Source organism: Oncorhynchus clarkii, chromosome 13 (genome assembly GCF_045791955.1).
Source record: "Oncorhynchus clarkii lewisi isolate Uvic-CL-2024 chromosome 13, UVic_Ocla_1.0, whole genome shotgun sequence".
NCBI classification, from domain to species: domain Eukaryota; kingdom Metazoa; phylum Chordata; class Actinopteri; order Salmoniformes; family Salmonidae; genus Oncorhynchus; species Oncorhynchus clarkii.
Window position 1 is genome coordinate 1,056,536 of NC_092159.1, and position 27,534 is coordinate 1,084,069.

The 27,534-nt window shown below is 41.2% G+C and overlaps 2 protein-coding genes across 2 annotated transcripts in view; both read left to right on the forward strand.

The window, feature by feature from the left end:
• The first annotated feature begins 684 nt into the window (after positions 1-684).
• Positions 685-11,985, forward strand: LOC139424175 (zinc finger protein 391-like). Its single transcript, XM_071175858.1, has 2 exons — positions 685-1,030; positions 10,853-11,985. Exons 1-2 carry the CDS (start codon positions 685-687, stop codon positions 11,617-11,619), a joined length of 1,113 nt encoding a protein of 370 aa, XP_071031959.1. The 3' UTR covers positions 11,620-11,985.
• Positions 11,986-21,769: 9,784 nt separating this feature from the next.
• Positions 21,770-27,534, forward strand: part of LOC139424264 (zinc finger protein 436-like) — a 7,794-nt gene continuing 2,029 nt past the window's right edge. The window contains exon 1 of the mRNA XM_071175953.1: positions 21,770-22,407. Within this exon, the coding sequence (XP_071032054.1) occupies positions 21,972-22,407 (436 nt within the window). The 5' untranslated portion in view covers positions 21,770-21,971. The remainder of the gene's footprint in view (positions 22,408-27,534) is intronic.

Consider the following 27,534-nt stretch of genomic DNA (forward strand, 5'->3'; position numbering starts at 1 on the left):
CTATTAGTAGAATAACCTACGTGTAAATTAAATCTGTTGCTGTATTTTTTATTTTTTTGTGTGTTGTCTGTGATCGTTTTGTTTGTCTTGTGTAGTTTCATAAACCTTGTACCTAAACTATATGTGTAAACATGTATAAGCAGGGCCCAGCTGTAAAAGAGACCTTGGTCTCAGGCTGTGGTCCTTGTTGAAATAAAGGTATAAAAATACAATACATTTTTAAAAACATTTTTTTATTGGAGTGGCGGCATACGACACCGTACTTCTCTTTGTATGTCGCAATATAATATTACTATTTCATAAAAATAAACAAAAAAATAAACCCATTTTTTTATTCTCTCAACTGCGTTATCCACTCCGGTCAGCAGATGGCGATGTGTGTATTTCAGGTGAAGCTACCATCGTGACGTATAATCTAGTGGACAGGACGCGTCTTCAACAACAACAGCTAGTCATCCACCTCGGTAGCTTGCTAGCTAACAGCTGAAACACTACATTTCTTGAGCCACTGTCGGTGTATATTAGCCACTGTGTTTGAAACACAAGTCTGTCGTATAGCTGGTTGCCGCATTTAATTTCATTTTACGCTGCTAGTAGTCAGCTAGCTGACTGGTTAAATCAGAAGTAGCACTTGGCTAATCATTAATGCTAACCAGCTAACGTTAGCTAACTAACATCCCGACCATGAGTTCACTAAGCTACTCTCCTGCTAAGGAAGAGGCGGTTTGCTGGACGGAGAAAGAAGCTCTCATGAAAGAGGAGGAGGGAGAGGAGGATGTCACAGTTAAACAAGAAGTAGAGGATGAGGCTGTTACAGTGAAAGAAGAAGAGAAAGACGTTACAGTGAAAGAAGAGGAAGAAGCTTTCAGAGTGAAGGAGGAGCAGCAGGCTGCAGTGTTTGGAGTGAAAGAGGAGGAGGGAGAGTTGACGGTCACAGTGGAAGAAGTGTTTGAAGTTAAGGAAGAAGGGGAGATTACTGTCACATTGGAAGAGGGAGAATTAGAGAAGACTGGAAATCTGATTAACACCAGTAAGTACCATCTTACAAATAGGGCCACAAATTCTGTAGTTGTTGAACTAATGTCTGTTTTTTAAAAGAGTATTCTACACTTGGCTATGTTGTTTTGTATTGTAGGAATTGTTAAAGGTACAACGAGTGGGGTCAACCAACCAAACGTTAATGGATTAAAAGTCTTCCCATTATATTACCTACATATACACAATTCATAAAATCGATATGAACAATCCGTCCCCCATTCCTGTAAAAAAAAGCGGCTAGACAGGACAACCCCATAGTTCTAGTCAACTATATGGTTTCCAACAGGGAACATTTGTATAAATCTTTCTACAGTGACTAATGAAAGTCTGCATTTTGCTGCCCTGAAGTCTGCATTTTGCTGCCCTACATTGACTAAATGTAACGGATGTGAAACGGCTAGCTAGTTAGTGGTGCGCGCTAAATAGCGTTTCAATCGGTGACGTCACTTGCTCTGAGACCTTGAAGTAGTTATTCCCCTTGCTCTGCAAGGGCCGCGGCTTTTGGGGAGCGATGGGTAACGCTGCTTCGTGGGTAACTGTTGTTGAAGTGTGCAGAGGGTCCCTGGTTCGCGCCCGGGTGGGGACGGACTAAAGTTATACTGTTACATAAACATGATTGACATGTTCCACTATTGTTGTCTTGCTAAGCACAAGAGGTGTTGTCATGACAGCCGGGTTGGTTAACACCTTGTTGCCCCCAACATTGCCCTAAGTCAAGCAGCCAAATTATGAAAACAACTAGTGATTTTAACTTTAGGATAGTATAAATTATACACGAATGATCATATACCAACTTTAGCTAGCCTTGGGGTCCTGTAGCAGCCAAACAAGTTGAACGATCATATACTCACATTAACCAGCCTTGGGGTCGTGTAGAAGCCAGACAAGTTGAACGATCATATAATAACGTTAACCAGCCTTGGGGTCCTGTAGAAGCCAGACAAGTTAAACGATCATATAATAACGTTAACCAGCCTTGGGGTCCTGTAGAAGCCAGACACGTTAAACAATCATATACTCACATTAACCAGCCTTGGGGTCCTGTAGAAGCCAGACAAGTTGAACGATGTCCTAAACAGATCTGATGGCCGTCAGACAGATGTTTTGAGAGGATCTGAATGGCAATGCAAAAAACAGGGCTGTTACTGTAAATATTGGTTACGTACATTTCTAGCGAAATCATTACATATGTCTATGATCATTCATTAACATGAATGGTTTTGAAGTTAATTAAATGTATTTAGTTAAACATTTTCGGTGTTACATTTGACCCCACAGCGACTGTTACAATTGGCCCGGGGGGGCAAATGAAAAGTGCAGACTTCTCGGACTGAAATCAATATTGTGATCTGACTGTTTTATGCACAAACCTATAAATGGTATGAATGTTTATGAGACAGATGTACGTTTGTTATATAAAACAATTACTTTGTTTCATAAATGCAATAAGGCACTCAAACCTGTGGATTATGGTGAATAACACACTAACAACAGCCCTTGTGTTAATCATGATAATTCACAAATTCACCTGCCTTATTGTGTAAATTAAATAACCTTATTTATTTATATATATATATATAAAAAACATTTAATCCAGATCAAAATGATCCTTCCTCATCTTGATTCTGTCCTCTTCATCATTTGAAAAGAAACTGAAAGGCAACATTCCAACCAAATGTCCTGAATCAGACAGTTGGTGGTAATAATAAAGGCTGTTTTTTATTTATTTATTTAAAAAAATATATATTTTTAACCAGGTATATATAACACACAGAACACATAGAACACACAGAACACATAGAACATAGAACACACAGAACACATACAACACACAGAACACATACAACACACAGAACACATACAACACACAGAACACACACAACACATAGAACACACAACACATAGAACACACAGAACACACAGAACACATAGAACACATAGAACACACTCAACACACAGAACACATAGAACACATTTTTCCCCATTTTTTGGGGGGTGACCAGTGAGATATACCTGCTGGAGCGCGTGCTGCTTTGGGGGTGACCAGTGAGATATACCTGCTGGAGCGCGTGCTACGGGTGGGTGTTGCTATGGTGACCAGTGAGATATATCTGCTGGAGCGCGTGCTATGGGTGGGTGCTGCTTTGGTGACCAGTGAGATATATCTGCTGGAGCGCGTGCTATGGGTGGGTGCTGCTTTGGTGACCAGTGAGATATACCTGCTGGAGCGCGTGCTATGGGTGGGTGCTGCTATGGTGACCAGTGAAATCTACCTGCTGGAGCGCGTGCTACGGGTGGGTGTTGCTATGGTGACCAGTGAGATATATCTGCTGGAGCGCGTGCTATGGGTGGGTGCTGCTTTGGTGACCAGTGAGATATATCTGCTGGAGCGCATGCTACGGGTGGGTGTTGCTATGGTGACCAGTGAGATATACCTGCTGGAGCGCGTGCTATGGGTGGGTGCTGCTTTGGTGACCAGTGAGATATACCTGCTGGAGCGCGTGCTATGGGTGGGTGCTGCTTTGGTGACCAGTGAGATATACCTGCTGGAGCGCGTGCTATGGGTGGGTGCTGCCTTGGTGACCAGTGAGATATACAGTGCCTTGCGAAAGTATTCGGCCCCCTTGAACTTTGCGACCTTTTGCCACATTTCAGGCTTCAAACATAAAGATATAAAACTGTATTTTTTTGTGAAGAATCAACAACAAGTGGGACACAATCATGAAGTGGAACGACATTTATTGGATATTTCAAACTTTTTTAACAAATCAAAAACTGAAAAATTGGGCGTGCAAAATTATTCAGCCTCTTTACTTGCAGTGCAGCAAACTCTCTCCAGAAGTTCAGTGAGGATCTCTGAATGATCCAATGTTGACCTAAATGACTAATGATGATAAATACAATCCACCTGTGTGTAATCAAGTCTCCGTATAAATGCACCTGCACTGTGATAGTCTCAGAGGTCCGTTAAAAGCGCAGAGAGCATCATGAAGAACAAGGAACACACCAGGCAGGTCCGAGATACTGTTGTGAAGAAGTTTAAAGCCGGATTTGGATACAAAAAGATTTCCCAAGCTTTAAACATCCCAAGGAGCACTGTGAAAGCGATAATATTGAAATGGAAGGAGTATCAGACCACTGCAAATCTACCAAGACCTGGCCGTCCCTCTAAACTTTCAGCTCATACAAGGAGAAGACTGATCAGAGATGCAGCCAAGAGGCCCATGATCACTCTGGATGAACTGCAGAGATCTACAGCTGAGGTGGGAGACTCTGTCCATAGGACAACAATCAGTCGTATATTGTACAAATCTGGCCTTTATGGAAGAGTGGCAAGAAGAGAGCCATTTCTTAAAGATATCCATAAAAAGTGTCGTTTAAAGTTTGCCACAAGCCACCTGGGAGACACACCAAACATGTGGAAGAAGGCGCTCTGGTCAGATGAAACCAAAATTGAACTTTTTGGCAACAATGCAAAACGTTATGTTTGGCGTAAAAGCAACACAGCTGAACACACCATCCCCACTGTCAAACATGGTGGTGGCAGCATCATGGTTTGGGCCTGCTTTTCTTCAGCAGGGACAGGGAAGATGGTTAAAATTGATGGGAAGATGGATGGAGCCAAATACAGGACCATTCTGGAAGAAAACCTGATGGAGTCTGCAAAAGACCTGAGACTGGGACGGAGATTTGTCTTCCAACAAGACAATGATCCAAAACATAAAGCAAAATCTACAATGGAATGGTTCAAAAATAAACATATCCAGGTGTTAGAATGGCCAAGTCAAAGTCCAGACCTGAATCCAATCGAGAATCTGTGGAAAGAACTGAAAACTGCTGTTCACAAATGCTCTCCATCCAACCTCACTGAGCTCGAGCTGTTTTGCAAGGAGGAATGGGAAAATGTTTCAGTCTCTCGATGTGCAAAACTGATAGAGACATACCCCAAGCGACTTACAGCTGTAATCGCAGCAAAAGGTGGCGCTACAAAGTATTAACTTAAGGGGGCTGAATAATTTTGCACGCCCAATTTTTCAGTTTTTGATTTGTTAAAAAAGTTTGAAATATCCAATAAATGTAATTTCACTTCATGATTGTGTCCCACTTGTTGTTGATTCTTCACAAAAAAATACAGTTGTATATCTTTGTTTGAAGCCTGAAATGTGGCAAAAGGTCGCAAAGTTCAAGGGGGCCGAATACTTTTGCAAGGCACTGTACCTGCTGGAGCGTGTGCTACGGGTGGGTGTTGCTATGGTGACCAGTGAGATATATCTGCTGGAGCGCGTGCTACGGGTGGGTGCTGCTATGGTGACCAGTGAGATATATCTGCTGGAGCGCGTGCTACGGGTGGGTGCTGCTATGGTGACCAGTGAGATATACCTGCTGGAGCGCGTGCTATGGGTAGGTGTTGCTATGGTGACCAGTGAGATATACCTGCTGGAGCGCGTGCTATGGGTGGGTGCTGCTATGGTGACCAGTGAAATCTACCTGCTGGAGCGCGTGCTACGGGTGGGTGCTGCTATGGTGACCAGTGAAATGTACCTGCTGGAGCGCGTGCTACAGGTGGGTGCTGCTATGGTGACCAGTGAAATCTACCTGCTGGAGCGCGTGCTACGGGTGGGTGTTGCTATGGTGACCAGTGAGATATACCTGCTGGAGCGCATGCTACGGGTGGGTGCTGCTTTGGTGACCAGTGAGATATACCTGCTGGAGCGCATGCTACGGGTGGGTGCTGCTTTGGTGACCAGTGAGATATACCTGCTGGAGCGCGTGCTATGGGTGGGTGCTGCTATGGTGACCAGTGAAATCTACCTGCTGGAGCGCGTGCTATGGGTGGGTGCTGCTATGGTGACCAGTGAAATCTACCTGCTGGAGCGCGTGCTACGGGTGGGTGCTGCTTTGGTGACCAGTGAGATATAGCTCACTGGTCAACGAGAGTGTACTGGTCGCAGTGGTGGGTAGTATATGGGGCTTTGGTGACAAAGTTGCTGAGTAGAGTGTTGGAGGGGTTGATGATTAGTTGACATGTAGAATCAGGTGTCCGGAGTCACATAAAATGTGAGCTGTTGGGCTGTACTGGAGGACTGGAGTTGGGAACCACTGTCAGAGAGGATGATGTCATCCTCCTGAGAAGGATGAGCTGTCCAATCAGCAGTCAACTTGCATGAATACTTTTTTATGACCTTTAAACGCCACACAACGTTCTGTTGTTGTTGTTGTTGTTGTTGTTGTACGCCCACACACCATTCCAACACAGAAAAGCTGCTTTTTAACTTATTTACAATTTACAATTTTTATTTTTTTGGAAGGAAAACTATTTAACTCATATTGTACTTATTTATGGTCATATTTTATAGAAATCTGGAAACAGTGGACAGTTAGTTTAAGTAAGCTTGGTAACTTTATTATCAGCAATGTTAGCTTATCTTATCAAGCTAACTAAAATCGTATTAGTTGAAGAATTGGTCTGACTTCATAAGCACTTGAACCACAATCATGTTGGACTTCCCAGTTTCCCACTTCCCAGGAGTACATGAATGCCCCATAGGTCCATCATGTTGGACTTCCCAGATTCCCACTTCCCAGGAGCACATGAATGCCCCATAGGTCCACCATGTTGGACTTCCCAGTTTCCCACTTCCCAGGAGCACATGAATGCCCCATAGGTCCATCATGTTGGACTTCCCAGTTTCCCACTTCCCAGGTGCACATGAATGCCCCATAGGTCCGTCATGTTGGACTTCCCAGTTTCCCACTTCCCAGGAGCACATGAATGCCCCATAGGTCCATCATGTTGGACTTCCCAGTTTCCCACTTCCCAGGAGCACATGAATGCCCCATAGGTCCATCATGTTGGACTTCCCAGTTTCCCACTTCCCAGGAGCACATGAATGCCCCATAGGTCCATCATGTTGGACTTCCCAGTTTCCCACTTCCCAGGAGCACATAAATGCCCCATAGGTCCATCATGTTGGACTTCCCAGTTTCCCACTTCCCAGGAGCACATGAATGCCCCATAGGTCCATCATGTTGGACTTCCCAGTTTCCCACTTCCAAGGAGCACATGAATGCCCCATAGGTCCATCATGTTGGACTTCCCAGTTTCCCACTTCCCAGGAGCACATGAATGCCCCATAGGTCCATCATGTTGGACTTCCCAGTTTCCCACTTCCCAGGAGCACATGAATGCCCCATAGGTCCATCATGTTGGACTTCCCAGTTTCCCACTTCCCAGGAGCACATGAATGCCCCATAGGTCCATCATGTTGGACTTCCCAGATTCCCACTTCCCAGGAGCACATGAATGCCCCATAGGTCCATCATGTTGGACTTCCCAGATTCCCACTTCCCAGGAGCACATGAATGCCCCATAGGTCCACCATGTCATAGAAAACACAGGTGCTGATTGTAAAAATATTTGATTAATAAAATATATATATTCAAATGTGGAATGCCACTAGTGAACGTTAATTATATACATCTACATTATGTATTGTTACACCATGTAGGAGCAGTATAGACCTGGTCTGTTCATTATATACATGATGTATTGTTACACCATGTAGGAGCAGTATAGACCTAGTCTGTTCATTATATACATCTACATGATGTATTGTTACACCATGTAGGAGCAGTATAGACCTAGTCTGTTCATTATATACATCTACATGATGTATTGTTACACCATGTAGGAGCAGTATAGACCTAGTCTGTTCATTATATACATCTACAAGTAGCGGTGGTAGTGGTAGTAGCAGTGGTAGTGGTAATAGCGGTGGTAGTGGTAATAGCGGTGGTAGTGGTAATAGCGGTGGTAGTGGTAATAGTGGTGGTAGTGGTAATAGCGGTGGTAGTGGTAATAGCGGTGGTAGTGGTAATAGCGGTGGTAGTGGTAATAGCGGTGGTAGTGGTAATAGTGGTGGTAGTGGTAATAGCGGTGGTAGTGGTAATAGCGGTGGTAGTGGTAATAGCGGTGGTAGTGGTAATAGCGGTGGTAGTGGTAATAGCGGTGGTAGTGGTAATAGCGGTGGTAGTGGTAATAGCGGTGGTAGTGGTAATAGCGGTGGTAGTGGTAATAGCGGTGGTAGTGGTAATAGCGGTGGTAGTGGTAATAGTGGTAGAGGTAATAGTGGTAGAGGTAATAGTGATAGCAGTAGTAGTGGTGGAAGTAGTGGTAGCAGTAGTAGTAGTAGCAGCAGTAATGTTAGTAGCAGCAGTAGTAGTATTAGTAGTAGCAGCAGTAATGGTAGTAGCAGTAGCAATAGAAGTGGCAGTAGTAGTATTAGTAGTAGCAGCAGTAATGGTAGTAGCAGTAGCAATAGAAGTGGCAGTAGTAGTATTAGTAGTAGTAGCAGCAGTAATGGTAGTAGCAGTAGCAATAGAAGTGGCAGTAGTAGTATTAGTAGTAGTAGCAGTAATGGTAGTAGCAGTAGCAATAGAAGTGGCAGTAGTAGTATTAGTAGTAGCAGCAGTAATGGTAGTAGCAGTAGCAATAGAAGTGGCAGTAGTAGTATTAGTAGTAGCAGCAGTAATGTTAGTAGCAGTAGCAATAGAAGTGGCAGTAGTAGTATTAGTAGTAGTAGCAGCAGTAATGGTAGTAGCAGTAGCAATAGAAGTGGCAGTAGTAGTATTAGTAGTAGTAGCAGCAGTAATGGTAGTAGCAGTAGCGATAGTAGTAGTAGTAGCACTAGTGGTTGGGTAGTAGTAGTAGCAGCAGTAATAGTAGTAGCAGTAGCGATAGTAGTAGTAGTAGCACTAGTGGTTGGGTAGTAGTAGTAGCAGCAGTAATGGTAGTAGCAGTAGTAGCACTAGTAGTTGAGTAGTAGCAGTAGTAGTTGTAGTAGTAGCACTAGTAGTTGAGTAGTAGTAGTAGTAGTAGCACTAGTAGTTGGGTAGTAGTAGTAGTAGTAGCACTAGTAGTTGGGTAGTAGTAGTAGTAGTAGCACTAGTAGTTGGGTAGTAGTAGTAGCTGTGGTAGCGGTAGTAGTCGTAGCTGCAGTAGTAGTGATAGCTGCAATAGTAGATAGTGGTAGCGGAAGCAGTAGTTGTGGTAGCGGTAGTAGTAGTTGTGGTAGCGGTAGTAGTGTTAGTAGTAGTTGTGGTAGCGGTAGTAGTGTTAGTAGTAGTTGTGGTAGCGGTAGTAGTGTTAGTAGTAGTTGTGGTAGCGGTAGTAGTGTTAGCAGTAGTTGTGGTAGCGGTAGTAGTGTTAGTAGTAGTTGTGGTATCGGTAGTAGTGTTAGCAGTAGTTGTGGTAGCGGTAGTAGTGTTAGTAGTAGTTGTGGTAGCGGTAGTAGTGTTAGTAGTAGTTGTGGTAGCGGTAGTAGTGTTAGTAGTAGTTGTGGTAGCGGTAGTAGTGTTAGTAGTAGTTGTGGTATCGGTAGTAGTGGTAGTAGTAGTTGTGGTATCGGTAGTAGTGTTAGCAGTAGTTGTGGTAGCAGTAGTAGTGTTAGCAGTAGTAGCTGCAGTGGTAGTGGAAGCAGTAGTAGTAGTAGCGGAAGCAGTGGTAGTAGCAGTAATAGTAGTAGTGGTAGGAGTAGTAGTAGCTGCAGTAATATTTGTGGTAGTAGCACCAGTAATGTTAGTAGCAGTAGCAATAGAAGTGGCAGTAGTAGTATTAGTAGTAGCACCAGTAATGTTAGTAGCAGTAGCAATAGAAGTGGCAGTAGTAGTATTAGTAGTAGTAGCAGCAGTAATGGTAGTAGCAGTAGCGATAGTAGTAGTAGTAGCACTAGTGGTTGGGTAGTAGTAGTAGCAGCAGTAATGGTAGTAGCAGTAGTAGCACTAGTAGTTGAGTAGTAGTAGTTGTAGTAGTAGCACTAGTAGTTGAGTAGTAGTAGTAGTTGTGGTGGTAGTAGTAGTAGCAGTAGTAGTAATAGCACTAGTAGTTGAGTAGTAGTAGTAGCACTAGTAGTTGAGTAGTAGTAGTAGTAGTGGTAGCAGTAATAGCAGCAATAATGGTAGTAGCGGCAGTAGCAATAGAAGTGGCAGTAGTAGCAGTAATGGTAGTAGCAGTAGTAGTAGTAGTGGTAGTATTAGCAGTGGTAGTGGTAGTAGTAGTAGCGGTGGTGGTAGCAGTAGTAAAATGCATCTTTGTAAAACATTAAAAGTGTTTTCTATTAAACCCTAATAACTCCACTTCTCTTCTCTTAATCAACTTGAAACTTGATCCATTGAAGTGTTTTGAATTGTTAGGAGTCCACAAGGGAGGATGTTTAATGCTTCCATGCAACGGTCTCTTTCAGCCTGGACCTATAGTACTATAATATACTGTAATACTTTACTATAGTACTATAATATATGTATAATACTTCCATGCAACGGTCTCTTTCAGCCTGGACCTATAGTACTATAATATACTGTAATACTTTACTATAGTACTATAATATCCTGTTACATTGCTGCTTGCAGCAATATTTATTATGACGGAAATTGGAAATGTTCTGAAAATCTGATCTCAAATGTTCTGACCTTCAGGTTATTGAGGGATCTAGTCTGGATTAAACCTCAAAGGCAGTAGGATTATAAATATCTGGTCACTTTCCCCAATTTTCCAAGATGCCCAGAATCATTAGCGAATAAGCAGGAAATCCGGAATCCTCCAAACCAGGATTTCTGAAAAGCCTGGGAATTCTGGGAAATCAAACCTAATAGGAAGACAGTTTTGTCATGTGGAGGTATCATTCAGGTCTCTGTTTAACTACACGCTCTGTATTTTATTGAGGGATCTAGTCTGGATTTAACCTCATGGGAAGAGTTTTATAATGTGGAGGTTTCATTCAGGTCTATATTTAACAAAATACCTTGTCTTTGGCAGGAGAGAGACCAGACTCTCACTCTGACAGCGGGAAGAGTCCTTCAGGGGAACCAGACCCAGAGACGCCCAAACCAGCAAGACCGCATCACTGCTCCCACTGTGGAAAGAGTTTTACCTGGTTAGGGTACCTAAAACAGCATGAGAGAACACACACAGGAGAAAAGCCTTTCCAATGTTCCCAGTGTGAAAAGAGTTTTACCGTGTTAGTTAACCTGAAAAGGCATGAGAAACTACACTCTGGAGAAAAGCCATTCCAATGTTCCCAGTGTGGAAAAAGTTTTACCCGGTTAGGACACTTAAAAGAGCATGAGAGGACACACACAGGAGAAAAGCCTTACCACTGCCCCCAATGTGAAAAGAGATTTTCACGATCAGGGGATCTAAAAAGTCATGAGAGGACACACACAGGAGAAAAGCCTTACCAATGTTCTCAGTGTGAGAAGAGTTTCACCCAGGTAGGGAACCTGAAAATACATAACAGAATACACTCTGGAGAGAAGCCTTACCACTGCTCCCAATGTGGAAAGAGTTTTACCTGGTTAGGGAGTCTGAATTCGCATGAGTGGACACACAGAGGAGAGATGCCTTACCACTGCTCCCAATGTGAAAAGCGTTTTAGCCAGTTGGAGCACCTGAAATCACATGAAAGAACACATTCAGGAGAGAAGCCTTTCCACTGCTCTCATTGTGGAAAAACATTTTCCCAGTCAGAGGACCTGAAATCCCATGAGAGAATAGAGAGGCTGTGTTCTGACTTATGTTTTTGACTGGAAATGTGTGTGTTTTGAAATCATATTGTTTATATGAAACCAAAATAGGCCTACTCTTGTTTTTTTTTCATCCCGAGACATGATCGATGAAAAATATCTCTTAAGTCTGGGTAGGCTGGGTGGGAGGTAACCCAATGGGTATGTCTGGGTAGCCTTTTGACCTTTTATTAAAACAGGTTTGGCTTCATTGGTGGATAGATGATTGTAGATGCAAGGATGGTGTTCCTAGGTTATCGAAAGGAAACTAAAACGGTGTCAAACAAGGCATGTTTACTATGTAGGCATGCATCTACATGGGCATTACATGAAATACACTTCAACGAAGTTCCAAATCTATATTTATATATATATATATATACACAATATGAATCAACACTTGGTAAAGTTTCTAGCAGTAAACGGGATTTGAATATTATGTAGAACTCTTAATCAGAGGTGCTAAAAACAAAACTAAAGAGTTACACTATATGACCAAAAGTATTTGGACACCTGTTGTCAAACATCTCATTCCAAAATCATGGGCTTTAATATGGAGTTGGACCTCGTCCCTTTACTGCTATAACAGCCTCCACTCTTCTGGGAAGGCTTTCCACTAGATGTTGGAACATTGCTGCTATAACAGCCTCCACTCTTCTGGGAAGGCTTTCCACTAGATGTTGGAACATTGCTGCTATAACAGCCTCCACTCTTCTGGGAAGGCTTTCCACTAGATGTTGGAACATTGCTGCTATAACAGCCTCCACTCTTCTGGGAAGGCTTTCCACTAGATGTTTGAACATTGCTGCAGGGACTTGCTTCCATTCAGCCACGAGAACGTTAGTGAGGTCGGACACTGATGTTGGTCGATTGGGCCTCCTGGCTCGCAGTCGGTGTTTTCAATTTATCCCAACGGTGTTCGATGGGGTTGAGGTCAGGGCTCTGTGCAGGCCAGTCAAGTTTTTCCACACCGATCTCGACAAACCATTTCTGTATGGGCCTCGCTTTGTGCATGGGAGCATTGTCATGCTGAATCAGGAAAGGGCCTTTTCCCATAACTGTTGCCACAACGATGGAAGCACAGAATCATCTAGAAAGTCATTGTAGGCTGTAGCATTAAGATTTCCCTTCACTGGAACTAAGGGGCATAACCCGAACCATGAAAAACAATCCCACACCATTATTCCTCACCCACCAAACTTTGGCTCCATGCATTGGGACAGGTAGCATTCTCCTGGCATCCACCAAACCCAGACTCATCCGTCGGACTGCCAGATGGTGAAGCGTGATTCATCACTCCAGCAGACTGCTCCAGAGTCCATTGGCGGTGAGCTTTACACCATTCCAGCCGACCATTGGCATTGCACATGGTGATTTTAGGCTTGTGTGCGACTACTCATCCATGGAAACCCATTTCATTAAGCTCCCGACGAACAGTTCTTGTTGACGTTGATTCCCGGGGGCAGTTTGGAACTCGGTAGTGAGTGTTGCAAGCAAGAACAGAGGATTTTTACGTGCTTCAGTACTCCCCTACCACTTCGCGGCTGAGCCATTGTTGCTACAAGAAGTTTCCACTTCACAATAACAGCACTTACGGTTGACCGGGGCAGAAATTTGACAAACTGACTTGATAGATCCTATGACGGTGCCACATTGAAAGTCACTGAGCTCTTCAGTAAGGCCAATGTTTGTCTATGGAGATTGCAAGGATGTGTGCTTGATTTTTATACACCTGTCAACAATGGGTGTGGCTGAAATAAACGAATCCACTAATTTGAAGATGTGTCCACATGTATTAAATTCAAAAGGCACTCGCACATCTGAGCAATATTGTTTTTGTAGGTGCATGGCAACAGTTGAACACGATGAAGGAAAAAGCGAACCGCACACTGCTCTTGATAGTATCACTGATATTTAATAAGCTTTTACGTATCGGCCTCACGGTCTTTCGTCAGAGCTTTTGTGATTAAAAAAAAAAAATTTGCACCATTATGTAGACCTGGCCCCTCCCACATTCGATGTGTGGAACACACATCGAAAGGGGTTGGAGGCAAAGGAAAAACAAATAAGTGCTACCAAATATAACAATATATATTTCATAAATATTACCCAAGTGTATAAATAAGACGTATGAAACACGTCTGTAAAACCCCAATGAGGACATAGCAAGTATTCATTAGTCTTTGGGTTCATCGTATGAACCACGTCTGTAAAACCCCAATGTCATCAAAGCTGTCAAAGCTGTCATCAAGGCAAAGTGGGTGGCTACTTTGAAGAATCTCAAATATAAAATATATTTTGATTGGTTTAACACGTTTTTTTTGGGTTACTACATGATTCCATATGTGTTATTTTATTGTTTTGATGTCTTCACTATTATACAATGTAGAAAAGAGTCAAAAGAAAGAAAAACCCTGGAATGAGCAGGTGTGTCAAAACTATTTGACTGGTAGTGTACATCTACATGATGTATTGTTACACCATGTATATAATGAACAGACTGGGTCTATACTGCTCCTACATGGTGTAACAATACATCATGTAGATGTATATAATGAACAGACTAGGTCTATACTGCTCCTACATGGTGTGACAATACATCATGTAGATGTATATAATGACCAGACTAGGTCTATACTGCTCCTACATGGTGTAACAATACATCATGTAGATGTATATAATGACCAGACTAGGTCTATACTGCTCCTACATGGTATAACAATACATCATGTAGATGTATATAATGACCAGACTAGGTCTATACTGCTCCTACATCTACATCTACATGATGTATTGTTACACCATGTAGGAGCAGTATAGCCCTAGTCTGTTCATTATATACATGATGTATTGTTACACCATGTAGGAGCAGTATAGACCTAGTCTGTTCATTATATACATCTACATGATGTATTGTTACACCATGTAGGAGCAGTATAGACCTAGTCTGGTCATTATATACATCTACATGATGTATTGTCACACCATGTAGGAGCAGTATGGACATATTTGTTAATTATAATATATGTTTAGGTGAATTAATAGGACATTATCTTAAATGCAGATGTGCAGTAGTCTAGTATTTAAATTCTCACCCAATAAAAATCTGCACTAATGAATCAAAACATGCTTCTCTTTGTACGTTTCCATATAATATTGACTTCTATAATAAACTTTTTGTCTGAAAATAAAATAATTTCCGTAACTGCGTTATCCACTTTAGTCAGCAGTTGGCGATGTTCGTTTTTCTCGCGATACTACTTGCGTGACGTATAATCTAGTTGACGGGGACGGGACACTTCAACAACAGTTAGCCACCTCGCCGAAATATTCAAGGTCTTTATACTATTTCGGTGTATATTAGCCATTGTGTTATAAACACACGTCTACCAGTTACCCAATTTCATTTCATATTTACGTTGTTCGCTAGCTGGTTGGTTAAATTTGCCTATCACTAGTCTAATCGCTAATGCTAACTAGCTAGCTAACTTCCTCGACCATGAGCGCACTAAGATACTGCCCCCATACTAAAGAGGAGGTCGGATGGACGGAGAAAGAAACTCTGGTGAAAGAGGAGAAGGAAGAGGATGATGTCGCAGTTAAAATAGAAGTAGAGGATGAGGCTGTTACAGTGAAAGAAGAAGAGACTGTTAAAATAGAAGTAGAGGATGAGGCTGTTACAGTGAAAGAAGAAGAGACTGTTAAAATAGAAGTAGAGGATGAGGCTGTTACTGTGAAAGAAGAAGAGATGGACGTTAGAGTGAATGAAGACAAAAGAGAGTTCGGAGTGAAAGAGGAGGGGGATGTTACCAAAGATATTTATATCTGTGATGTAAAAAAAGAGGAGGAGGAGGAAGCAGTTTTTGGAGTTGAGGGAGAGATAACTGTCACAGTGGAAGAAGAAGAAGAGGAGACAGGAGATCTGATTGACATCAGTAAGTAATCGAAGTAAAGTTGGTTTTATTTCCAACATTAGAATATATTCACATATTAAATGCCTACTTTTACAACCTTTGATTTGCATCGATGTGTTGATTTGATAGAATCACATCAAGACATAAAAAATGCATTTAAATCTCTGATCTGCAATAACTTTTTTCATGGGTTGTCATAGAAACCTCAGAACCAGTGCTTAAGATTCTAAACTGGTCTGGTCAACTTTCACAAACCTTTGATTTGGGAAAAAAAGAGTGAATCATTGATTTGATAGAAAGACATCAAATCATTAAAGGCATTTAAATCTATTTTATTAAAAAAGTTTTTGTGGATAAGAGATGTAGCCCTTTCCATCACTCACAGCCCATATGTCATCCAGTTTATGGGTTGAAAATGGCAGATTTTGTCACGCTATACATGACGTCAGAGCTCAGTGGCTATACAGTAACACGCCATACATGACGTCAGAGCCCAGTGTCTGTACAGTAACACGCTATACATGACGTCAGAGCTCAGTGTATGTACAGTAACACGCTATACATGACGTCAGAGGTCAGTGTCTGTACAGTAACACGCTATACATGACGTCAGAGCTCAGTGGCTGTACAGTAACACGCTATACATGATGTCAGAGCTCAGTGGCTGTACAGTAACACGCTATACATGACGTCAGAGCTCAGTGGCTGTACAGTAACACGCTATACATGATGTCAGAGCTCAGTGGCTGTACAGTAACACACTACACATGACGTCAAAGCTCACATGCTGTAAATCAAGAGGAGTTGATGTTGTCTGAAAGATGAAATGTTGAGGATTATAAGAAATACCGCGTCGATGTCATAGAAGCAAACGACACAGCAGTGAGTCCTAATTGTTCACTTCACATCATTTACAATATCAAGGTTTATAAAGGATGGCATTATAATCCAATCAAATTGTATTGGTCACATACACATGGTTAGCAGTAAACATTCTTAATTAAAGTGGAATTATTAAAGTGACTAGTGTTCCATTTATTAAAGTGGCCAATGATATCAAGTCTGTAGATAGGCAGCCGCCTCTCTGTGCTAGTGATGGCTGTTTAACAGTCTGATGGCCTTGAGATAGAAGCTGTTTTTCAGACTCTCGGTCCCAGCTTTGATGCACCTGTCCTGATCTCGCCTTCTGGATGATAGAGGGGTGAACAGGCAGTGGCTCGGGTGGTTGTTGTCCTTGATTATCTTTTTTTGCCTTCCTGTGACATCGGTTGTTGAAGGTGTCCTGGAGGGCAGGTAGTTTTCCCCCAGTGATGCGTTGTGCAGACCGCACCACCCTCTGGAGAGCCCTATGGTTGTGGACAGTGCAGTTGAACCAGGAACACATCGACACCAGCCACCCTCGAAGCAGCATTACCCATCGCTCCACAAAAGCCGCGGCCCTTGCAGAGCAAGGGGAACGACTACTCCAAGTCTCAGAGCGAGTGACGTAGCTAGCCATTTCACATCGGTTACACCGGCTTGAAGTCATAAACAGCTCAATGCTTGAAGCATTGCGAAGAGCTGCTGGCAAAACGCACGAAAGCGCTGTTTGATTGAATGCTTACGAGCCTGCTGCTGCCTACCACCGCTCAGTCAGACTGCTCTATCAAATCATAGACTTAGTTATAACATGATAACACACAGAAATACGAGCCTTAGATCATTAATCGAAACGTTTATTCTTTCAGTTAAATATGGAACCGTTCCATATTATCTAACGGGTGGCATCCATAAATCTAAATATTCCTGTTACATTGTAACAACCTTCAATGTTATGTCATAGTTACGTAAAATTCTGGCAAATTAGTTCGCAACGAGCCAGGCGGCCCAAACTGTTGCATATAACCTTGACTCTGCGTGCAATGAACGCAAGAGAAGTGACACAATTTCACCTGGTTAATATTGCCTGCTAACCTGGATTGCTTCTAGCTAAATATGCAGGTTTAAAAATATATACTTCTGTGTATTGATTTTAAGAAAGGCATTGGTGTTTATGTTTAGGGACAGTCGTGCAACGATTGTGCTTTTTTCACAAATGCGCTTTTGTTAAATTATCCCCCGTTTGGCGAAGTTGGCTGTCTTTGTTAGGAAGAAATAGTCTTCACACAGTTCGCAACGAGCCAGGCGGCCCAAATTGCTGCATATACCCTGACTCTGTTGCAAGATAAGTGAAACAATTTCTCTAGTTAAAAGAAATTCATGTTAGCAGGCAATATTAACTAAATTGCAGGTTTAAAAATATATACTTGTATTGATTTTAAGAAAGTAATTGATGTTTATGGTTAGGTACACGTTGGAGCAACGACAGTACTTTTTTGCGAATGCGCACCGCATCGATTATATGCAACGCAGGACACTGGTTGATGATATTACTAGTTTAACTATATGATTGATTGATTGATTGTTTTTTATAAGATAAGTTTAATGCTAGCTAGCAACTTACCTTGGCTTCTTACTGCATTCGCGTAACAGGCAGGATCCTCGTGGAGTGCAATGTGAGGCAGGTGGTTAGAGCATTGGACTAGTTAACCGTAAGGTTGCAAGATTTTGAATCCAACTAAACGATTCACTCGATTCCAGATGATGTTCAGGAGGTGTCTGATTAAGTTCTGATGCTGCAGGGTTTACAGGCCCTGTGTGTGTTGTATATCTCAGCATAGCTCTCTGGCTGAGCTCCTGGGATTCTCTCAGCTGACTGTTCTGGATCTCTGTATGTTGTTCTGTTGGATGGGACCTGTGTTGTATATCTCAGCATAGCTCTCTGGCTGAGCTCCTGGGATTCTCTCAGCTGACTGTTCTGGATCTCTGGATGTTGTTCTGTTGGATGGGACCTGTGTTGTATATCTCAGCATAGCTCTCTGGCTGAGCTCCTGGGATTCTCTCAGCTGACTGTTCTGGATCTCTGGATGTTGTTCTGTTGGATGGGACCTGTGTTGTATATCTCAGCATAGCTCTCTGGCTGAACTCCTGGGATTCTCTCAGCTGACTGTTCTGGATCTCTGGATGTTGTTCTGTTGGATGGGACCTGTGTTGTATATCTCAGCATAGCTCTCTGGCTGAGCTCCTGGGATTATCTCAGCTGACTGTTCTGGATCTCTGGATGTTGTTCTGTTGGATGGGACCTGTGTTTTATATATCAGCATAGCTCTCTGGCTAAGCTCCTGGGATTCTCTCAGCTGACTGTTCTGGATCTCTGGATGTTGTTCTGTTGGATGGGACCTGTGTTGTATATCTCAGCATAGCTCTTTGGCTGAGCTCCTGGGATTATCTCAGCTGACTGTTCTGGATCTCTGGATGTTGTTCTGTTGGATGGGACCTGTGTGTTATATATCTCAGCATTAGCTCTCTGGCTGAGCTCCTGGGATTATCTCAGCTGACTGTTCTGGATCTCTGGATGTTGTTCTGTTGGATGGGACCTGTGTGTTGTATATCTCAGCATAGCTCTCTGGCTGAGCTCCTGGGATTCTCTCAGCTGACTGTTCTGGATCTCTGAATGTCGTTCTGTTGGATGGGACCTGTGTGTGTTCCCCTGGATGCTACTGTAGTGTAACGGTCTCTCTGGCTGAGCTCCTGGGATTCTCTCAGCTGCCTGTTCTGGATGTCGTTCTGTTGGTTGGGACCTGTGTGTGTTCCCCTGGATGCTACTGTAGTGTAACGGTCTCTCTGGCTGAGCTCCTGGGATTCTCTCAGCTGACTGTTCTGGATCTCTGGAGTATTTCTATATGGAATATGGAGTATTTCTATATGGAGTATTTCTATATGGGGCATTTCTATATGGAGTATTTCTATATGAAGTATTTCTATATTGAATATGGAGTATTTCTATATGGGGTACTTCTATATGGTCTATTTCTATATGGTGTATTTCTATATGGAATATGGACTATTTCTATATGGAGTATTTCCATATGAAGTATTTCTATATGGAATATTGAGTATTTCTATATGGAGTATTTCTATATGGAGTATTTCCATATGAAGTATTTCTATATGGAATATGGAGTATTTCTATATGGAATATGGAGTATTTCTATATGGAATATGGAGTATTTCTATATGGAGTATTTCTATATGGAATATGGAGTATTTCTATATGGAGTATGGAGTATTTCTATATGGAGTATTTCTATATGGAGTATTTCTATATGGAGTATTTCTATATGGGGCATTTCTATATGGAGTATTTCTATATGGAGTATGGAGTATTTCTATATGGGGCATTTCTATATGGAGTATTTCTATATGGAGTATTTCTATATGGAGTATTTCTATATGGAGTATTTCTATATGGAGTATTTCTATATGGAGTATTTCTATATGGAGTATTTCTATATGGGGCATTTCTATATGGAGTATTTCTATATGGAGTATGGAGTATTTCTATATGGGGCATTTCTATATGGAGTATTTCTATATGGAGTATTTCTATATGGAGTATTTCTATATGGAGTATTTCTATATGGAGTATTTCTATATGGAGTATTTCTATATGGAGTATTTCTATATGGAGTATTTCTATATGGAGTATTTCTATATGGAGTATTTCTATATGGAGTATTTCTATATGGAGTATTTCTAAATGGAGTATTTCTATATGGAGTATTTCTATATGGAGTATTTCTAAATGGAGTATTTCTATATGGAGTATTTCTATATGGAGTATGGAGTATTTCTATATGGAGTATTTCTATATGGAGTATTTCTATATTCCGAAATACACCATTATTTTTCATTAATTTATAGATTAGATTAATTTAAAGACTAAATATTAAGATAAAATAAGATTATAAATAAAATGTATTATTATAAATATCTATTTCTAAAGTACCCTTCATTATAATTAAGTTTACATGTGAGAATTGCCAATCTGAGATACCAAAACAATTATTTAACTTGCGCTGGTGTGGAATCGCTTATGTATTAAAGTGATGGTGTGTGATGGTTCCATACAACTGCCTCCTCATAAGTGTTTTTGAAAATTATGGCCATTTTCTGAAACCTGACCTCAGGTTATTGGGGGGTGGGGGGGTCTAGTCTGGATTAAACCTCATAGGAAGACGGTTTTATCATGTGGAGGTTTCATTCAGGTCTCTGTTTAGTATTTAACTAAATAATCTGTTGTCTTTGACAGGAGAAAGACCACACTCTCACAACAGGAAGAGTCCATCAGGGGAACCAGACCCAGAGATGCCAAATCCAGCCAGACGACACCACTGCTCCCAGTGTGGAAAGCATTTTACCAAGTTACAGAACCTAAAACAGCATGAGAGGACACACAAAGGAGAAAAGCCTTTTCAATGCTTTCAGTGTGAAAAAATATTTTCACGTTCACAGGATTTAAATAAGCATGAGATGACACACACAGGAGAAATGCCCTTCCAATGCTCCCAGTATTGTTACACCATGTATATAATGAACAGACTGGGTCTATACTGCTCCTACATGGTGTAACAATACATCATGTAGATGTATATAATGAACAGACTAGGTCTATACTGCTCCTACATGGTGTGACAATACATCATGTAGATGTATATAATGACCAGACTAGGTCTATACTGCTCCTACATGGTGTAACAATACATCATGTAGATGTATATAATGACCAGACTAGGTCTATACTGCTCCTACATGGTATAACAATACATCATGTAGATGTATATAATGACCAGACTAGGTCTATACTGCTCCTACATCTACATCTACATGATGTATTGTTACACCATGTAGGAGCAGTATAGCCCTAGTCTGTTCATTATATACATGATGTATTGTTACACCATGTAGGAGCAGTATAGACCTAGTCTGTTCATTATATACATCTACATGATGTATTGTTACACCATGTAGGAGCAGTATAGACCTAGTCTGGTCATTATATACATCTACATGATGTATTGTCACACCATGTAGGAGCAGTATGGACATATTTGTTAATTATAATATATGTTTAGGTGAATTAATAGGACATTATCTTAAATGCAGATGTGCAGTAGTCTAGTATTTAAATTCTCACCCAATAAAAATCTGCACTAATGAATCAAAACATGCTTCTCTTTGTACGTTTCCATATAATATTGACTTCTATAATAAACTTTTTGTCTGAAAATAAAATAATTTCCGTAACTGCGTTATCCACTTTAGTCAGCAGTTGGCGATGTTCGTTTTTCTCGCGATACTACTTGCGTGACGTATAATCTAGTTGACGGGGACGGGACACTTCAACAACAGTTAGCCACCTCGCCGAAATATTCAAGGTCTTTATACTATTTCGGTGTATATTAGCCATTGTGTTATAAACACACGTCTACCAGTTACCCAATTTCATTTCATATTTACGTTGTTCGCTAGCTGGTTGGTTAAATTTGCCTATCACTAGTCTAATCGCTAATGCTAACTAGCTAGCTAACTTCCTCGACCATGAGCGCACTAAGATACTGCCCCCATACTAAAGAGGAGGTCGGATGGACGGAGAAAGAAACTCTGGTGAAAGAGGAGAAGGAAGAGGATGATGTCGCAGTTAAAATAGAAGTAGAGGATGAGGCTGTTACAGTGAAAGAAGAAGAGACTGTTAAAATAGAAGTAGAGGATGAGGCTGTTACAGTGAAAGAAGAAGAGACTGTTAAAATAGAAGTAGAGGATGAGGCTGTTACTGTGAAAGAAGAAGAGATGGACGTTAGAGTGAATGAAGACAAAAGAGAGTTCGGAGTGAAAGAGGAGGGGGATGTTACCAAAGATATTTATATCTGTGATGTAAAAAAAGAGGAGGAGGAGGAAGCAGTTTTTGGAGTTGAGGGAGAGATAACTGTCACAGTGGAAGAAGAAGAAGAGGAGACAGGAGATCTGATTGACATCAGTAAGTAATCGAAGTAAAGTTGGTTTTATTTCCAACATTAGAATATATTCACATATTAAATGCCTACTTTTACAACCTTTGATTTGCATCGATGTGTTGATTTGATAGAATCACATCAAGACATAAAAAATGCATTTAAATCTCTGATCTGCAATAACTTTTTTCATGGGTTGTCATAGAAACCTCAGAACCAGTGCTTAAGATTCTAAACTGGTCTGGTCAACTTTCACAAACCTTTGATTTGGGAAAAAAAGAGTGAATCATTGATTTGATAGAAAGACATCAAATCATTAAAGGCATTTAAATCTATTTTATTAAAAAAGTTTTTGTGGATAAGAGATGTAGCCCTTTCCATCACTCACAGCCCATATGTCATCCAGTTTATGGGTTGAAAATGGCAGATTTTGTCACGCTATACATGACGTCAGAGCTCAGTGGCTATACAGTAACACGCCATACATGACGTCAGAGCCCAGTGTCTGTACAGTAACACGCTATACATGACGTCAGAGCTCAGTGTATGTACAGTAACACGCTATACATGACGTCAGAGGTCAGTGTCTGTACAGTAACACGCTATACATGACGTCAGAGCTCAGTGGCTGTACAGTAACACGCTATACATGATGTCAGAGCTCAGTGGCTGTACAGTAACACGCTATACATGACGTCAGAGCTCAGTGGCTGTACAGTAACACGCTATACATGATGTCAGAGCTCAGTGGCTGTACAGTAACACACTACACATGACGTCAAAGCTCACATGCTGTAAATCAAGAGGAGTTGATGTTGTCTGAAAGATGAAATGTTGAGGATTATAAGAAATACCGCGTCGATGTCATAGAAGCAAACGACACAGCAGTGAGTCCTAATTGTTCACTTCACATCATTTACAATATCAAGGTTTATAAAGGATGGCATTATAATCCAATCAAATTGTATTGGTCACATACACATGGTTAGCAGTAAACATTCTTAATTAAAGTGGAATTATTAAAGTGACTAGTGTTCCATTTATTAAAGTGGCCAATGATATCAAGTCTGTAGATAGGCAGCCGCCTCTCTGTGCTAGTGATGGCTGTTTAACAGTCTGATGGCCTTGAGATAGAAGCTGTTTTTCAGACTCTCGGTCCCAGCTTTGATGCACCTGTCCTGATCTCGCCTTCTGGATGATAGAGGGGTGAACAGGCAGTGGCTCGGGTGGTTGTTGTCCTTGATTATCTTTTTTTGCCTTCCTGTGACATCGGTTGTTGAAGGTGTCCTGGAGGGCAGGTAGTTTTCCCCCAGTGATGCGTTGTGCAGACCGCACCACCCTCTGGAGAGCCCTATGGTTGTGGACAGTGCAGTTGAACCAGGAACACATCGACACCAGCCACCCTCGAAGCAGCATTACCCATCGCTCCACAAAAGCCGCGGCCCTTGCAGAGCAAGGGGAACGACTACTCCAAGTCTCAGAGCGAGTGACGTAGCTAGCCATTTCACATCGGTTACACCGGCTTGAAGTCATAAACAGCTCAATGCTTGAAGCATTGCGAAGAGCTGCTGGCAAAACGCACGAAAGCGCTGTTTGATTGAATGCTTACGAGCCTGCTGCTGCCTACCACCGCTCAGTCAGACTGCTCTATCAAATCATAGACTTAGTTATAACATGATAACACACAGAAATACGAGCCTTAGATCATTAATCGAAACGTTTATTCTTTCAGTTAAATATGGAACCGTTCCATATTATCTAACGGGTGGCATCCATAAATCTAAATATTCCTGTTACATTGTAACAACCTTCAATGTTATGTCATAGTTACGTAAAATTCTGGCAAATTAGTTCGCAACGAGCCAGGCGGCCCAAACTGTTGCATATAACCTTGACTCTGCGTGCAATGAACGCAAGAGAAGTGACACAATTTCACCTGGTTAATATTGCCTGCTAACCTGGATTGCTTCTAGCTAAATATGCAGGTTTAAAAATATATACTTCTGTGTATTGATTTTAAGAAAGGCATTGGTGTTTATGTTTAGGGACAGTCGTGCAACGATTGTGCTTTTTTCACAAATGCGCTTTTGTTAAATTATCCCCCGTTTGGCGAAGTTGGCTGTCTTTGTTAGGAAGAAATAGTCTTCACACAGTTCGCAACGAGCCAGGCGGCCCAAATTGCTGCATATACCCTGACTCTGTTGCAAGATAAGTGAAACAATTTCTCTAGTTAAAAGAAATTCATGTTAGCAGGCAATATTAACTAAATTGCAGGTTTAAAAATATATACTTGTATTGATTTTAAGAAAGTAATTGATGTTTATGGTTAGGTACACGTTGGAGCAACGACAGTACTTTTTTGCGAATGCGCACCGCATCGATTATATGCAACGCAGGACACTGGTTGATGATATTACTAGTTTAACTATATGATTGATTGATTGATTGTTTTTTATAAGATAAGTTTAATGCTAGCTAGCAACTTACCTTGGCTTCTTACTGCATTCGCGTAACAGGCAGGATCCTCGTGGAGTGCAATGTGAGGCAGGTGGTTAGAGCATTGGACTAGTTAACCGTAAGGTTGCAAGATTTTGAATCCAACTAAACGATTCACTCGATTCCAGATGATGTTCAGGAGGTGTCTGATTAAGTTCTGATGCTGCAGGGTTTACAGGCCCTGTGTGTGTTGTATATCTCAGCATAGCTCTCTGGCTGAGCTCCTGGGATTCTCTCAGCTGACTGTTCTGGATCTCTGTATGTTGTTCTGTTGGATGGGACCTGTGTTGTATATCTCAGCATAGCTCTCTGGCTGAGCTCCTGGGATTCTCTCAGCTGACTGTTCTGGATCTCTGGATGTTGTTCTGTTGGATGGGACCTGTGTTGTATATCTCAGCATAGCTCTCTGGCTGAGCTCCTGGGATTCTCTCAGCTGACTGTTCTGGATCTCTGGATGTTGTTCTGTTGGATGGGACCTGTGTTGTATATCTCAGCATAGCTCTCTGGCTGAACTCCTGGGATTCTCTCAGCTGACTGTTCTGGATCTCTGGATGTTGTTCTGTTGGATGGGACCTGTGTTGTATATCTCAGCATAGCTCTCTGGCTGAGCTCCTGGGATTATCTCAGCTGACTGTTCTGGATCTCTGGATGTTGTTCTGTTGGATGGGACCTGTGTTTTATATATCAGCATAGCTCTCTGGCTAAGCTCCTGGGATTCTCTCAGCTGACTGTTCTGGATCTCTGGATGTTGTTCTGTTGGATGGGACCTGTGTTGTATATCTCAGCATAGCTCTTTGGCTGAGCTCCTGGGATTATCTCAGCTGACTGTTCTGGATCTCTGGATGTTGTTCTGTTGGATGGGACCTGTGTGTTATATATCTCAGCATTAGCTCTCTGGCTGAGCTCCTGGGATTATCTCAGCTGACTGTTCTGGATCTCTGGATGTTGTTCTGTTGGATGGGACCTGTGTGTTGTATATCTCAGCATAGCTCTCTGGCTGAGCTCCTGGGATTCTCTCAGCTGACTGTTCTGGATCTCTGAATGTCGTTCTGTTGGATGGGACCTGTGTGTGTTCCCCTGGATGCTACTGTAGTGTAACGGTCTCTCTGGCTGAGCTCCTGGGATTCTCTCAGCTGCCTGTTCTGGATGTCGTTCTGTTGGTTGGGACCTGTGTGTGTTCCCCTGGATGCTACTGTAGTGTAACGGTCTCTCTGGCTGAGCTCCTGGGATTCTCTCAGCTGACTGTTCTGGATCTCTGGAGTATTTCTATATGGAATATGGAGTATTTCTATATGGAGTATTTCTATATGGGGCATTTCTATATGGAGTATTTCTATATGAAGTATTTCTATATTGAATATGGAGTATTTCTATATGGGGTACTTCTATATGGTCTATTTCTATATGGTGTATTTCTATATGGAATATGGACTATTTCTATATGGAGTATTTCCATATGAAGTATTTCTATATGGAATATTGAGTATTTCTATATGGAGTATTTCTATATGGAGTATTTCCATATGAAGTATTTCTATATGGAATATGGAGTATTTCTATATGGAATATGGAGTATTTCTATATGGAATATGGAGTATTTCTATATGGAGTATTTCTATATGGAATATGGAGTATTTCTATATGGAGTATGGAGTATTTCTATATGGAGTATTTCTATATGGAGTATTTCTATATGGAGTATTTCTATATGGGGCATTTCTATATGGAGTATTTCTATATGGAGTATGGAGTATTTCTATATGGGGCATTTCTATATGGAGTATTTCTATATGGAGTATTTCTATATGGAGTATTTCTATATGGAGTATTTCTATATGGAGTATTTCTATATGGAGTATTTCTATATGGAGTATTTCTATATGGGGCATTTCTATATGGAGTATTTCTATATGGAGTATGGAGTATTTCTATATGGGGCATTTCTATATGGAGTATTTCTATATGGAGTATTTCTATATGGAGTATTTCTATATGGAGTATTTCTATATGGAGTATTTCTATATGGAGTATTTCTATATGGAGTATTTCTATATGGAGTATTTCTATATGGAGTATTTCTATATGGAGTATTTCTATATGGAGTATTTCTATATGGAGTATTTCTATATGGAGTATTTCTAAATGGAGTATTTCTATATGGAGTATTTCTATATGGAGTATTTCTAAATGGAGTATTTCTATATGGAGTATTTCTATATGGAGTATGGAGTATTTCTATATGGAGTATTTCTATATGGAGTATTTCTATATTCCGAAATACACCATTATTTTTCATTAATTTATAGATTAGATTAATTTAAAGACTAAATATTAAGATAAAATAAGATTATAAATAAAATGTATTATTATAAATATCTATTTCTAAAGTACCCTTCATTATAATTAAGTTTACATGTGAGAATTGCCAATCTGAGATACCAAAACAATTATTTAACTTGCGCTGGTGTGGAATCGCTTATGTATTAAAGTGATGGTGTGTGATGGTTCCATACAACTGCCTCCTCATAAGTGTTTTTGAAAATTATGGCCATTTTCTGAAACCTGACCTCAGGTTATTGGGGGGTGGGGGGGTCTAGTCTGGATTAAACCTCATAGGAAGACGGTTTTATCATGTGGAGGTTTCATTCAGGTCTCTG

Coding starts and splice junctions, on each gene's coding strand:
- LOC139424175 (XM_071175858.1), top strand. CDS start 685: ATGAGTTCACTAAGCTACTCTCCTGCTAAGGAAGAGGCGGTTTGCTGG. Junction 1,031..10,852: donor TGGAAATCTGATTAACACCA/GTAAGTACCATC, acceptor TGTCTTTGGCAG/GAGAGAGACCAGACTCTCAC.